Source organism: Dendronephthya gigantea, unplaced genomic scaffold (assembly GCF_004324835.1).
Source record: "Dendronephthya gigantea isolate DGI-Jeju-01 unplaced genomic scaffold, DenGig_1.0 000064F, whole genome shotgun sequence".
Lineage (NCBI taxonomy): Eukaryota > Metazoa > Cnidaria > Anthozoa > Malacalcyonacea > Nephtheidae > Dendronephthya > Dendronephthya gigantea.
Window position 1 is genome coordinate 615,807 of NW_021163074.1, and position 14,699 is coordinate 630,505.

General features: G+C 36.0%; 1 protein-coding gene across 3 annotated transcripts in view; it reads left to right on the plus strand.

Annotated features, from left to right (window-relative positions):
• The window catches only part of LOC114530574 (stabilin-2-like), a 37,761-nt gene extending 23,276 nt beyond the window's left edge, over positions 1 to 14,485 (plus strand). The window contains exons 45-69 of one of the 3 annotated variants that reach the window (XM_028552147.1): positions 791 to 913; positions 1,187 to 1,234; positions 1,730 to 1,819; positions 2,108 to 2,362; positions 2,631 to 2,690; positions 3,034 to 3,201; positions 3,433 to 3,525; positions 3,827 to 3,970; positions 4,836 to 4,892; positions 5,371 to 5,500; positions 5,644 to 5,787; positions 6,878 to 7,077; positions 7,517 to 7,646; positions 8,296 to 8,375; positions 9,054 to 9,092; positions 9,424 to 9,528; positions 10,231 to 10,353; positions 10,881 to 10,970; positions 11,088 to 11,174; positions 11,668 to 11,715; positions 11,831 to 11,947; positions 12,330 to 12,455; positions 12,795 to 12,911; positions 13,742 to 13,775; positions 14,098 to 14,485. In XM_028552147.1, coding sequence (XP_028407948.1) covers positions 791 to 913; positions 1,187 to 1,234; positions 1,730 to 1,819; positions 2,108 to 2,362; positions 2,631 to 2,690; positions 3,034 to 3,201; positions 3,433 to 3,525; positions 3,827 to 3,970; positions 4,836 to 4,892; positions 5,371 to 5,500; positions 5,644 to 5,787; positions 6,878 to 7,077; positions 7,517 to 7,646; positions 8,296 to 8,375; positions 9,054 to 9,092; positions 9,424 to 9,528; positions 10,231 to 10,353; positions 10,881 to 10,970; positions 11,088 to 11,174; positions 11,668 to 11,715; positions 11,831 to 11,947; positions 12,330 to 12,455; positions 12,795 to 12,911; positions 13,742 to 13,775; positions 14,098 to 14,099 — 2,610 coding nt within the window. In that variant the 3' untranslated portion in view covers positions 14,100 to 14,485. Of the gene's footprint in view, positions 1 to 790; positions 914 to 1,186; positions 1,235 to 1,729; positions 1,820 to 2,107; positions 2,363 to 2,630; positions 2,691 to 3,033; positions 3,202 to 3,432; positions 3,526 to 3,826; positions 3,971 to 4,835; positions 4,893 to 5,370; positions 5,501 to 5,643; positions 5,788 to 6,877; positions 7,078 to 7,516; positions 7,647 to 8,295; positions 8,376 to 9,053; positions 9,093 to 9,423; positions 9,529 to 10,021; positions 10,124 to 10,230; positions 10,354 to 10,880; positions 10,971 to 11,087; positions 11,175 to 11,667; positions 11,716 to 11,830; positions 11,948 to 12,329; positions 12,456 to 12,794; positions 12,912 to 13,741; positions 13,776 to 14,097 lie in introns of those variants that run through there. The other 2 variants (XM_028552148.1, XM_028552149.1) reach the window with 2 other exon arrangements.
• The last annotated feature ends 214 nt before the right edge of the window (positions 14,486 to 14,699 follow it).

The window sequence follows — 14,699 nt, forward strand, 5'->3', positions numbered from 1 at the left end:
TTAATACAGCAATTTTCGCGGTTACAACCTTATTTGCATTTCTATCGTTCTGTCGGCAAATAACACAGTGCCAGTGGATCCCAAATTTCTGTGTCAACGTAAAAATTAATTTCATCAATCTCGGCAAATTTGGGAACTTTTGAAAGAGAAAAACATAATGTATTTTTATTAGGCCCTATACGCCAACAAGAAACTGAACTGCAATAAAAATACTATTTAGTTTGTTGGCTTTTCATTATAGTTGTGAAATTCATGAATAACTACCCAACCAAATTTTGTGAAAAAGGTCACATGCACCTTGTCCCATACAAATTAGTTTGAATAGATATGCAATCAGTTACAAACACTATATATACAAGTCGTATCAAAAAAACTGCAACCCTTAATATTCATATATATGCTTGCTTCTATTCAATAACAAAAGATCGTAGGCCTCTTGGGATTACTATAAGGGTTGCGTTTTTTTTCCAACTCCCTATATAATTATTTAATACAACACGGCCGCTTGTGTTGTAAACATTACTTTTAAAATGTTCGTTCGTTAGCAGTTAAGACATCTCAAAACGACGAACTCCCCTCATAACCCAGCATGGGAGACAAAAAGAATGATCAAGTTTATATTGGCTCACACAGGAAAAATACGTGTGAACGTGATTGCAAAAAACATGTAAAACTGACAGTTGATGCGCATGCCAAATTGACAGACCTATATAAACTGCCCCGTTAATGTCACTCAGTCCCCTTTTATACTAAATTGTCATCAGGTTTATGTGTACTTTATACATCGTAGGACAATGGTGGATGCAGTTTCCATGCTATATGTACATTTGATGAGAAAAAGTTCGATACCAGATGTAACTGTACTGAGGGTTACTTTGGAGATGGGAAGATTTGTGTTGGAAATGTTTTAGAGGTATTTGATTAAAAATAATATAGTGCATGTATATTATTTACGTATATTTATTTAATTCTGCATTTCGATCGGCTACAAAATTTTGGAAAATATCCTTTTCTTAATGTAACAATTAAGAACATTCTTTTTAAAAGTTCAAAGAACGTTATGGCGCAATGTTTCTACCGTACAGGTTAATTAACAGATATAGCTCGCTCAATTTAAATTGTTAAATTGTGAATTAAATTGTATAATAGTTGTTGCGAAATCTTGATTAACATGCTGTTCTTTTAGAGGTTACAAAATGACCAAAATTTGACGGAATTTTACTCCCGGATAAAGGTTAGTAGTAGAATAAGTAAATAACAGTATCTTGGACTGATGGTCGGGTTTAGAACCTAGGAGCTGTCTATTTGAAAAGATGCTGGACGGGCGAGTGAATTTTCGAAAGCCTGCCACCACCATTGTCATCGAACCTTCGTAAAGATTCCACCCACACTGCACTCACTTCCATATCAGTCTATGTTCATCCAGTCTATGTGCATCCAGTAAAATTTATGTACCAAGCAAAAAAGAAAAACCATTTTTATTAATCCAGCAAATTTACAAAAATATCTTGCATTCCATTTATTTTATGCTAACAGAATTTAACCAGACAGTCAATCAAGAGTATGACTAACAATTGACACGCACAAAAATCCGAGTTGTCTGATACGGCAACATCCACAAAGGACCAAACGTACTGACCAAGCGACTGACATGTATACTCTAAACTATAGAGTATTTTTTGAGCCAACGAACCATATTAATAGGATTTTGCTTTTCATTACGTTATAGAAATCGTCTATCAAAGAGATTCTTTCTCCTGAAAATCATGTTTCGCTAATTGCCCCTCACAACAACGCCTTTTCCTCGTCAAAGCGAAAGGTACTTCTGAACAAAAACAAATTTGCAAACTGCATGTATTTCCTGAAAATCCTGCAGGATGTTTTCTGTATATATATAACCTTGTCAAATAATCGCCTTAAAAGTTGTATTATATCATAAGACAATGCCCTCATGCAAATACGAGATATATACAGTATTGTAGGTTATATATATATAAATGTAAATATAAATATATATATATATATATATATATATATAGTATTGTATAGATACACAATGTTGTATAATATAGGTTTAATCATGTGTACATGTACTTTGGTTTTCCAGCGTCGTAGTGTTAAAACACTATCAGACTCGGATCTCAAGTATTACATCATAAGCTGTGTTGCACTAAGCGAGAGTGACGCCAATACCACTGATACAAGTTTTGTAACTGTCGCTGGATCGCGGTTGAACATCACGTCTCCCATGATTTTAAATGGCAAAACGAAGGTGTTATCTGTGAAGAATGTGGGGGAAAGCACTATTTTGGTTGTCGATAGTTTGTTTGATGTCCCTACGACTAAACCTTCTGTTAGAAACGTAAGAAAATATATAAATGTTAGCGAATTTAGTGAGCTAGTCAATTAACTAGTCAATCACGAACAAATATGCCGCCATTTTGGCGATTTTATTCAAAATCGTGAGCGTGAGACCTCGTAACGACGAGTGTCTTTAGTTTTAGGCTGAATTTATTCTCAAAATCATCATCATCATCACGTTAATACAATTATATTATTTTTACTATTACTGTATCCTTTTCTTCGCAATAATCCTTCTCGCTGTAACGGATTTCTTTTTAACTATACAGATGGCGCTAAAAAGTGCAGCGACGAGTAGAGGCTATGGAAAATTTGTTGAACTTCTAACCGTAAGAATGTTGGTTTGTTTGTTTAAAGATTATGTAAATTCCGTAGATTATGTAAAGGCCGTAGCTATATTTTCTGCCCGTACAAACTGCTGTATAAGCAAAAGTTGCTCCATCAACTTTACGTCTATATACGAAAACAAGTTATACGCAGAAATTTGAGACATGTTCAAGACAAGTATTGAATAAAGACTAAAACAACCGATGTGCCTTCAATAATGAATGATGATCCCATACATACCAGCTATACATTGGCCATGTAATCAGAGTTGTGTATTACCAAATTACCATTACCAAAATGTAGTTAAGGAGTTTTATATAACTGGCCACTGCTTATTTTATTCAGAGAGCTGATATGCTTGATGTCGTGGCAAATCCTTATCAGGAACCATACACAATGTTCTGGCCGAGTGACGACGCGTTTTCGCGCTTGGAAAATGATCTGAAAAGACAGTTGTCAAACAAGGAATATGCAAGGAATATCATTAATTATCATATAATTCAGAAAACGAAGGTAGATAAATGTTTTTTAACTCTAAACATTAGTAGAGCACCCACTAAAAGGAAATCGTATGCCAAATTTTTGCCCACTGACAAGCCGAATGGTGCATTTGAAAACGGGCATCGTGACGTGTCAACTCTTGATCGCGCGAATCATCAAAATACATATCTGTACATATATATCTCATGTTGTTTTACGCTCAGGCGGTAGGCCATTTCATTCTTTCTTTTATTTTTTTTTCAGATAACTACACACGACATTCTCGGTTACTCTGGTGGTCTCTACAGACGGACTCGTGAAGGATCTTCTCTCTTTATATCATGCAAAGGACATCAGGTATTCTAAGCCTAGCGACATCATTCGTGTGTGCCCTGGAGTGTTCTGCTACGATGCTGTTGTGAGATAAGGTCATATATTATAGCCGCCATCTTCAAAGATAATATCGGGTTTGCGCATCAGGTTTGCGCATCGGGTTTGGGTTTGCGCATCGGGTTTGCGCATCGGTTCTGCTCATAATACTGCATGCGGACCAACTTGTGTAGATTCTAGAGGTTTTGTTTCAAGTTATTGTTTCATGTACCAATGTCTGTATGTATTACCATGCGTTCCAATTCTTTAAACGTCATTTTTATATCAGGGTGATTTGTACATCAACGACAGAAGCAAAATCGTCGAACGTGATATCGAATTTCAGGAGGGCGTTGCCTTCGGAGTTTCTCAAGTTTTGCTCCCTCCTGGCGTAGCTGGACGATGTGACGAGATTAAATATGTCTCAATAGAGGTTAGAGATGAGTGCAAGTGTAAAATAGCATTTTCCCTATAATATTTAGCGCTATACGGGGGGGGGGGTTGTTGTAGTTCGGAAATTAACATGCACTGTTCTGTAATTTATTGCTGGAGGCAGAATAATTTACTTCCATATACAGGGTGTCCCAAAAAAGTCCCCACTATTGAAGTGAAGCTTTTATTGGAATTTGAATGCATATAGTTATTAGGTTGAGGCATTTAAATAAAGCGACTTGCTTTCAATTGGGTTTATCATAATATTAAGGCAATCAGTTTCGAACAAAGGCTTGATTTCAATAGAAGGGAGTTTTTTTTGGACACCCTGTATAGAAATAATTGTGTTGCGAAATGTTATTGTCAGTCGCAAGACCCTTCAAGGTTTTGAGAAGAAAATGTTGAGCAACAAATTCTAGCAAAATGTTCGGCACTAAATTTGTATAGGAATGTCGTATATAGCTACAACTCGCCTGAAAAACACCTAAGAAAAATCCTTTTATGGAGTGATTCGCCTGTCGGTTTAAATTATTTTCCTTGGGTGAGAATTAAGTTTTTGTCCGATCTTTAAATTTTCATTTCTATAAGTGTGGTTTCGCAGCTTCTTTTCTTTTTTTATTTTTATGCATTTGCCTTTAATGCAATTAATGTATATGATGTTTGAAGGGAAACACGATAGATAAATTAATAAATAAATATTAAAGGCCGTAGGAGAAGCTTAATTGGGGGGAATATGCACCATGCCGACTGATTTCTGTGCAAAACTGTTCCTACGGCGTGTAAATGAATTTGCGGACATCCACCCAATTAAGCGTCAAATATTATGTCCAGAAGATCCTACATCCAAATTTTTTATTAATATATAGGGCTATTGCAAAGCATGTGGCGACCAAGGAATGTGTCCTCCTGGTTCAACTTTACAGGTAGGGTGTGCAAGAATTTCCTTGCATGTATTATATATAATTCCTGCTGATGTGCGTCGTCTTAAAATAATGTCCTTAGCTATAGTGCCATGCAAATATAATTAGTTTATATGTAGAATAACAGGGACACTTTATATAATATAAGTTTAACTTTGTTTCATTGTACATGCATGCATGTGTCGTAAATATCACGGCATCTTTACTAGAAAGTTTTTATGCGAAATTCAAATATATAATGCTGAAATTTCACGATGAACTTGCAAAAGTGCATTCTCCGCAGAGGCTTTTGTGTAAGTAATAAAATGAGTAGCGCCTCAGTATAGCGCCATAAAGTATGTGTTATCTACAAACCAAGTTATTTCTATTCTGATGTAACAAAAACCGCAAAATAAACTATTTTGCCAACAAAAAATGTGGATCAGTGGGGCAAGCAAGGAGGATAGTTTGATCGAATAACGGTTTTTTCCGCCTTGTATAGAGTGTTGATAAAAATTCGTCGTGTACCATGGTACAGGGGAAGGATACGCACACTGGATGTCGAACACATTGTCTCAAACGCAATATGACAAGAAATTGCTGCAAGAATTTCTATGGCGCAGATTGTTTTGGTATTTAACTGAACTTAACTATTTTCATTCATATTACTAATTTTCAGAAGCCTATATTGGCTCGTGAGCCATATCGATACATATGCATATTACTACTATATATAGGCTTTATTGAATGATAGTGCATGTGATTGTTCTTGCAGCGTGTCCAGGTGGATCTAATCCCTGCAGTGGTCATGGCACGTGTGATGAAGGAATATCCGGCAGTGGAAGCTGCAGTTGTGATCGCTCATTCAATGGATCGAATTGCGAGATTTGTGTGCAGACCAAAGCCAGTGTTGACTGCCGTATGTTTGTTAATTTTTTTTTGGTTTAGCCTTTAATATTCCGTTAGAAACGTATTGCTGCTGCCAGTGGCGTAGCCAGCCTGACGATTTTGTCCCGTTATGTAAATTCCAGTTATTATAATTATTCATCTCTTTAGAAATCTATTGTTTTCACAGTCGTGAACACCAAAATATTAGCAAAATCTTCGAGACAAATCTTCAGGCTGGCTACGCTACTGGTTGCTGCCTGTATATAATATTCCCAATGATGTTTTTTAATGCTGAACAAATATTTTAATGAAGAAACCGCGAGTGAAGTTTGAAGCATGGTGGTTTAAATAACTCCTTCGTCAACTATTAGATGATTATGTTTTTGTGTACTTCATGCATTCATGTATGTATGTATACAGACTCCGTAACACGCCAACCCTATAACCCTGTCATTTATGAAGTTTTTGTTCTAATCCTTCCTAATAGTAATAAAACTGCTCTTCTTTTAAGGGAAAAATACTTTTTATATGCATGTTTTTAAAACGTTTTTTGGTTTAAAACCTGAAATTCTTAAGTTTTGCCTGAAGAAATTAAATGCACATGCATGCATGCAACCTGAAACTTAGGAAATAAACACTTACTTTTTCTATTTCTTCTTTCCCTCGTTGCAAATAGAAAGGTCGAGTTGTCCGATATTTACGTTCGTTTATGAATTTAGCTTGTAGGTACACCACTCAAGTATTTAATGCTGTAAAGCTTTCGGTCCGTTAACCCGGACCTTCATCAGTGCAATACGAATGCCCAGGTTAACGGACCGAAACCTTTGCAGTATTAAATACTTAGCCCTACGTGGGGTTTACCTACAAGCTAAATTACTATTGCATGACTGTCACCATGCATGCAAACATACTAGAATATTATTATGAATAATTTTTAGTAACGTTCAGCCTTACGTTTCCATGCAGGCAACGACAAGCAACATTCAAACCTTTTTGCTATAGAATTCAAATTTCGCTAGAATAAACTATATTTTATTATGTAGGTGATCGTCCTAGTTAAAGTTTCTTGATAAGAATGTTTCAGTGAATAATTTATTCTCTGGGGCAATTCTTTATTGTAGACGCTACGATTATCTCAAAAGATTGCAGAAGTCGACGAAATCCATGTTCAATATTTGCGACATGCGATGAAAAAGGGGAAAAGATGTGTCGGTGTATTGATGGTTATGAAGGAGATGGGTATTATTGCCAGGAGATTGATAAATGTCAGACAAAGAATGGAGGATGTAATAAACATGCTATTTGCAAGTACACAGGACCAGTAAGTAAAATCACACTTCAACCATCACCATCAGAATTGAAAAGCTGTCCAGTATAAATACAAATCAATTTAGTTTTCTCCTTAAAGGTCTTGTCGACTATCAGGGAAAACAGTTTAAACCTATGTGGCAAAAATAAAATTTCTTTTAGTGTAACACCATGCAGTTTAAATTGGGGTGTTTCTGTAGTAACACCAGAGGCCAGTTGTATAAGAGACTACTTAACTTTCAACTGCATGTAGTTAACGACCGAATCGGCCAATCAGAGTCGTGTATTTCTAAACTAACTAGAATTTAACTATCCAAAATGTAGTTAAAGAGTTTTATACAACCCGTTCTTGGGCAGTAACACTAAACGAAATGCATCACTGTCTTTCATGCACAAGGATTTTCATATAGGAAGAATGTTTTTATTCCTAACTTTGTTATTTTCCTATATAGAACACAGCTCAGTGCGAGTGTCGTTCAGGCTATGTTGGCAATGGTTATACATGTACACCGCACTCTAGATCACATATATGCTGGATATTCCAACATATCTGCAGTATATACGCTACGTGCAGTGAAACTGGTATGTGCATATGCATGCCATATGAAATTGCAATAGACCCTTTGCACATGACTTCATACTAGGAACCTCGAGAAGAAATCAGCATTGCATAAATATTGCACATGACAAAAAAAAACCGTTCGCCCAACAATACTTTTTTGTGAGGCAAAGAAGCATCTGTGGGGCAAAACGTATAGCGTATGAGGCCAGTGGAATTGTTCTAAAGTAACCCTTAGATATTATAATCTACCTTGCTCTGCTCTGCAGATGTCATGCAGTCGAGAGTAACTTCCATTCGATTACCGAGTGGTCTGGTCAGAATTTCTATTTCTGTTTGAATTAGAAGGGATTTAATCAAAATGGTTTGAAAATCCTCTTAAAGTCGCTCCGCATTTGAATTGACACCATTTTCTCGTAACAGCAATCAAAAGTATGTTTATATATTAAGCACCCTATCTCGTTCGGAATAATACGTGTATATGTATATCGCCGGTTTATATATACACGTCGCATATGTGAGGTACGCCACAACAGCCTTTAGAAACGAGGCCATGCATTCATTTAAGAATGACAATGCGGTCTTTTATATCGCAAATACGCTTTTTTTACTCAATGTTATGAATATGCATGTTGATGCAGATTAATCAGAAATAAAATTATCCGCCAATAGGAACAAGTGGTACCGATGTTTGCCGTTGTCGGAAGGGTTTTGTCGGTAACGGAATTTCATGTTCAGGGTCCGCGAAGGAGGTAAAATTGATTAGATTTGTTAAATCGAGACAATCACGACAAATCATATCACGTGTATAGATAAGGTTTAGAGCTGATAAAGCTCACTTCACTTCTTATTTGAATTATTTGAAGTATTCTGTGAATTTATGTACAGTATATATAATGGTAATTGCACTGAATGGAGTGCAATTTGGTTTGAAATCAAACGCGTGATTACAAAATCGAGAGTGCGATTTGTAATCAAAAGTTTGTAATCAAAAGTTTGATTTCACACCAAAATTGCACGGCACAAAGTGCAATTTCCACTTTATTATACTCATTTTGAAATCATACAAAAAATTAAACAAATTTAAAACTATTTACTGGCTGAAAGAACCGAAAACGGTGTAAAATGTGAGTAATTCAAAATAAATAATAATTCAAAATTGTGAGTTAAAAATTCAAAATAATAAAATTTTGTTCCATATTCCCCTGTAATTTGATTGGATAGTTACACTGAAATACAAAATCTGTTTGGTTATTGTGGTGCAGAGCTTCAAACTTATTGGCTAATAAATGATGTGATTTTAAAATGCTCAAAAATAGTGCGATTTGGGAATTAATCACACTATTTTTAACCAATCAGATTGTAAGAAACACCACTGATTTCAAAATGAATATAATAAATACCTAAATTGCATATATGTTTTCTTTCAGGTGATTTATGATACTGAAGATCTGAGTGAGTTTGCTAAGGTATTTGATAGTGATATTCTATAATTACTTTTAAAATTCGTATAATCACAGACTTTGATAGTTAGTGCGATAGTTATACCAGCCCTAAAATGGTTTAATAGTGCTAAGGAAACTTGTGATGTCTTGTAAAAGTATACCTCAATATGCAAATCGTGAATCAAATCAAAAATCTTTCACTGTCTATCGGTGCATGAGAGAAAAATGTCTTCAACAAAGAATGGAAATAACCGTATTTAATTTTGTTAATATACGTCGTATATCGTTCGCCATGAGAAAAATGGCGAAACTATATATGTAGCTATGCTCAAAAACACTTCTCGTAACTTTACAGGGTATAAAAAAGTTAGGTGTGAAGGGAAACAATATTACCCGATATTTGTCGAGCGAAAAGGACTTCACTGTATTTGCGCCGATAAATTATGGTTTCACTCTCAAGGTATGCACTGTATTAATCTCTCTCGTAATGACATGAAACGCGCGATGCGAATGTCACACGATGTTTTATTGTCTCCGCAAAACCATATGGCAGCCTTGACTTCGACTTGCTCGCGTGTCGCGCTTACTATATGTAATGACACTGTATACAGATGAAATGTGTATTGTATATAATGACATCATACACGCGCGCGAGTATCACACGCGCAAGTCAAAGTCTGGACTGCCTAGTATGGTAAAACTAGCGAGCCAATCAACTTCTTGTAACATCCGGCTTTCCATGCACGTTTGACGTCATTATAAAAAATGTTCGCCTTCCATACAGTTTAAGTTAATCTAAATTTAAGTTAATCGCCTATCCATACAGTTTAAGTTATCTATTGCTAGCCATGTTTCTTAAACATGGTGACGCTAGAAACATTTTATAGATTCATGCGTGTTTTTTTCGTCTATAATTACGCAAGCTGCTAGGGTAGCATTATTCTTACTCTTAGTTTCTTAAAGGAGACTAACCTGGAAACATTGTCGCAAGTTTCTACGTCTGTAAATAATAGAAAACCAAGAAATGTAGGAAATATTGTTTCCTAGCTATGATTTCTGAAAAATCAGGTGAATGCTCAGCATATAAGCGCGCGAAGAAGCAATATAACGAGCAAATGAATGCACTGTATTAAAAATTGTGTGATATTTTCTGTTACTCTAGCGTATGACAAAAGATGATTTAAAGAACCATATTGTTGAAGGTCGTCAATCGTTTAAACCTGGAACGACAAAAATTGTACCCAACTTGGCGAGGAATAATATCACGATTGTTGTATCACAAGATGTAAGTGCCAGGCTGTTTCATACTTAGCATCAAATGTGGTATATAACAACTGCCTAAAATAGACAAAACACTTATCGACGTTTCGACCTCAGGGCCTTCGTCAGGAGAGTTAGTGTTTCATACTTAACCTATAATATATAACTTAACCTATTAGTTCTAAATTGTTCTCCCTATAGTCTAGTTGTTCCACTATGGGACCACATGGGAATACCGAATCCAAATTATATTACGTCGCTCTTAATTCTCCTGAATTAAGAACCAAAGAACGTATAGTTAGCTAAATGTCGGAGAAACTGAACATTATATTAACTTTGGCGGGCATTGCGGTGTGAGTTCAGAGTCGGGCCAAAAACACATTAATTTTATGCCCGCGAACATCAACTCTATTGTTAACTGCAGAATTATATACTTTTCAGATCTGCTAATTCTGACACTTGTTTAAACAAAACCAAATATTTGGTCTGTATAAAAGTCATCATAAAACGCGCATGTCCAAACTCTGTTTATTATATTCTCTGTTTTTCAAGGGCAAGATCAGATTGAACAATATCGCAAATGTTCTGTACGATCGCGATGCAAAAAATGGAATCGTCGTTGTTATTGATCATGTGCTTCTGGTTAGTATGACACGATCTTCAGCTCTCCTCCAGCCCGATTTTTTTCTGTGTACTGTGTAAACAACTGAAAGACCCATCTCATAACCTACACGAAATTGTTAAATTTATTTATTTTAGTATACGAAACCACCTCATCTTCCACCTCATCCTCCACCTCGAACAATTCCTCCGTCTCGAACAATTCCTCCGTCTAAAGCAACAAGGGTAAGTTAAGTGCGAAAATTGATGCGATGATGAGTGTGTTAGCAGAAATATTTTTGTGAAAACATTTCCTAATCGTTCCCACGCGATGAGAATACTGATTGCAAGACAACTCTTCTTAACTTCCCTTTAACAATTAGTCGCCGAAGGTGAGGTGGTTACAAGTAATACTCACTGAGTCGAAGGCGAAGTGAATATAGGCTTGCAATCACCAAGCCTGAGGGGACTAATTGTTTTAGTATAAATTTCGAGGTGTTTACAAATAATAATCAACATAATTTCATAAAAAAATACAATTACTTTAAATTTCTTATTTGAAAAACCACAACAAAAGGCTATAGTCACCGCCAGTGACTATCACTTCAGAGACAGTGAATCTTGACCAATCAGAATGCTAGAAAATCGATAGTCACCTCGAAATTTATAATAATAATAACTAATAATAATCACGATTGAACGGAGCTGCAGTCAAATAAACCTAAAATATATTTTTTAGCCTACACACGACGGAAGCTCGGTGAGGGTCAGTACAGAGGAAAAAAATGTTAGTATACATTCCATGAGATATTAAGCAAGCTGCATCGGATATTGACGACTATTTCCAGTCATATTTGTGCTTGTGCCTTCGTGTTTGGAATAATTTTATTTTCTCTTTAAAGAATGTTGCTGAAATTATTGGCATCACTGTTGGTGTAATTGTCGCCGCTATTATTATTATTGTTGTTATCTACTTCGTCAAGAAACGACGTCATTCCTACAATGTCAAGTATAACAGGGTAACCTATAATTCTCATTTAACAATGCACAAACTAATATATAGTTCCGTTCGAATGAACGCTTCTTTAAGAGAATTAAAGGATATTAAGGCGTAAAAATGCATCAGTTGCATGTTCGAAATCCATAAATTAAGTACAAGTTTAGCAAATAGACAGTCATTCGGTATACAAAGTTCATTTTTGGTACAAAGCTCGTCAACTTGCCACAGTTGGTGAGGTTGTATATATTTAGTTGTGCTATTGCTGGCACTTTGTTTTTCTCAAAATTCGTATTGACTGCATCGTTCTGGAATTTCAAAGTGTCTCTGCATGGCAAAGCAACGGCAGAGTAGATCTTTCTTTCTTAGGAATTACTGTAACTAAAGTCTTTTTCTTGACTTAGAATTTCGAAAACATACTACTCCAGAGCGAGGCTTACACTGAAGATGATAATATTGATGATGATGATGATGATATTCGTGATGATGATCATGCTGGTGATGACGAGTATGAACATCAAATATTGCAGGTATAGAAATTTGAATCGAATTTCAGAATTATTCCACGGCAAATTATTGGAAGTGAATTCTTTGTGTATAAATAAGACTATTTCCGCTCTTTCAAGAACAGCCAAGAGCGGCGGTAAAAATTCTGGTAATAGTATACAAGTTAAGAAGAACCCTAACTCGCCAGAGTAATTTCTGTATATTTTTGAGGTGGTTTTCATTCTTGCCCTAGCCCTCTATGGCTTCGTAGTACGGCTCTGTGTCGCTGCGTGAGTCGGACATAAATGCTTTAAGGAATCAGAATTCACTCCAAAGTATGCATTAACCTGCTATTTTACTCCTCATTATTAATACTTTCTTAGCATCCGTCAACCGAACTAGAAGCGCCAGTTTTAAACAATCCAACATACGTGGGAAATAGCGAAGATATTCAGGATGACGTAATGGGAATGACTGAAACGAGTAGCATTGTGCCTTTGGTGAGTTCTCGCTTACACTATTATTGGTATAGCGATGTTGGTGGGTTTCACGTATTTTTCATAGTGGTTTGAGTGGGGGTCAACCTTCGTTGCTTCGACCCTAATGCTGACTGAACAGGAGTGAGCAAATGATACGAAATTGCGTATAGTTGCTACGAAGCACGAAGCCAACACATATAGTGAACAATTAACTCGCTCCTATTTACTGTGTCTCGATTTCGAGATGAGCCCCACTGGAATTATGACGTCACGTGAAACCCAAAAATAGCAAGTCCTACTCACAAGCATAATTGTGCATTGATAAGATTGACCTTTTAAAATAGGGGTAGTTAATATCAATATCTATCTATGTATCCCTCAAAATTTCCTTGCTCACTTCTTTCACGTTATTAATGCATGCCATGATAAAAATTGGTATACACATCCTAGCTCGCACCAAACTATTAGACACTGTTGAAAATAGATTTGAGATCATATAGTACTGCAACTTTATTAGCGCCTTCCAAGCGACAAGAATGCCATGTTAGTGCATCAAAATTTAACAATAACTTTCAGACAATGTAGGAGAGCAAATTACGCAGCATTGGGATACGATAACCATCTCGAGAACTTTGGCTCCTTTAATTTGACAGTCCAGTTTTGGGCATGATTTTGACGCCGTTTGTCAAATGCTTTTAACTGTCTAAAGCATTAAAACAATGAAATGCAATGAGGAACTTTATTAAGTTTGACTCACTTTGAGTTACTTGTGGGTTAGATGCGAGCCGATGTCCAAAAGACGAACAACTTCAACTAAACCGTAATGTTTCTCAACTATGTTTTTTCAACAGACGAAAAACGACGCATCTTCAAGAACAGAAATTTGTAAGCAAAACTATATGTATTACAAATATAGACATATTTTATAAAGCAATCTTTGTTAGTAGCATTATATGCATGCGACCGCTGTCAGCTAATTTTACACTGTCGATTTCACAAAACGTTTTAAAATTGACCACTTTCCGTTTCGCCCGTAACATCGCTCCTGTGAACAAGCATGCGCAGATTGTAAACGCATGCAGCATTTGATTAGCTATAACATCATTTTTGTTGCCAATCACTGAAATACCCTGTTTACCAATCCCGTTGCTGATTGTGAACCATTGTGATGTATGTTTATATCCACGTATTTCATTATCTTTTGCAGGATAAACCTGGTTTTACTGTCGAATTTTGGATTTTTTTAATAGTGAAGTAAGGTATATAAAAATTCAATTGATCGTCTGTATGGTAAAACTTTCATACAGATAAAATAGACCGCCAATGTTTAGAGGGAAATCAGCATTTGTAATTGTAACTATAGGTTAGTTTAATATATGATGTATCAAGGTTAGCATGACTAAGAGATGGCCCAGGACAGCGTCCCCCCCCCTGCCCACAAAATTCTGATAATTTTCTATATATAATTTACCCCCACTGCCTACAAAGGTTATTTTTTTGTATGTATTTATTATAGTTAGAACACTACTAAATGGACGTAGTGTATAAATGTGAGATAGTCATTAAGTTATAGTTGTAATTTAAACTGAAATCTTAACATGTTAGAACATTTTTGTATAACTTGTCCCATTGTAACAATAGAGTTGACGCTAGCGGGCATGTTTTTTGACCCGGCTCAGAACTCAATTTAGGCAGAGCATCCCTTGCCATTTCCTGAAACAGGACACTGATATCGCGACGGTATTTTTTGCTATGTTAAGCCGGTTTTCCACTAGCGATATTTTTCGCGCGAAGAGACTTTATTCCTTT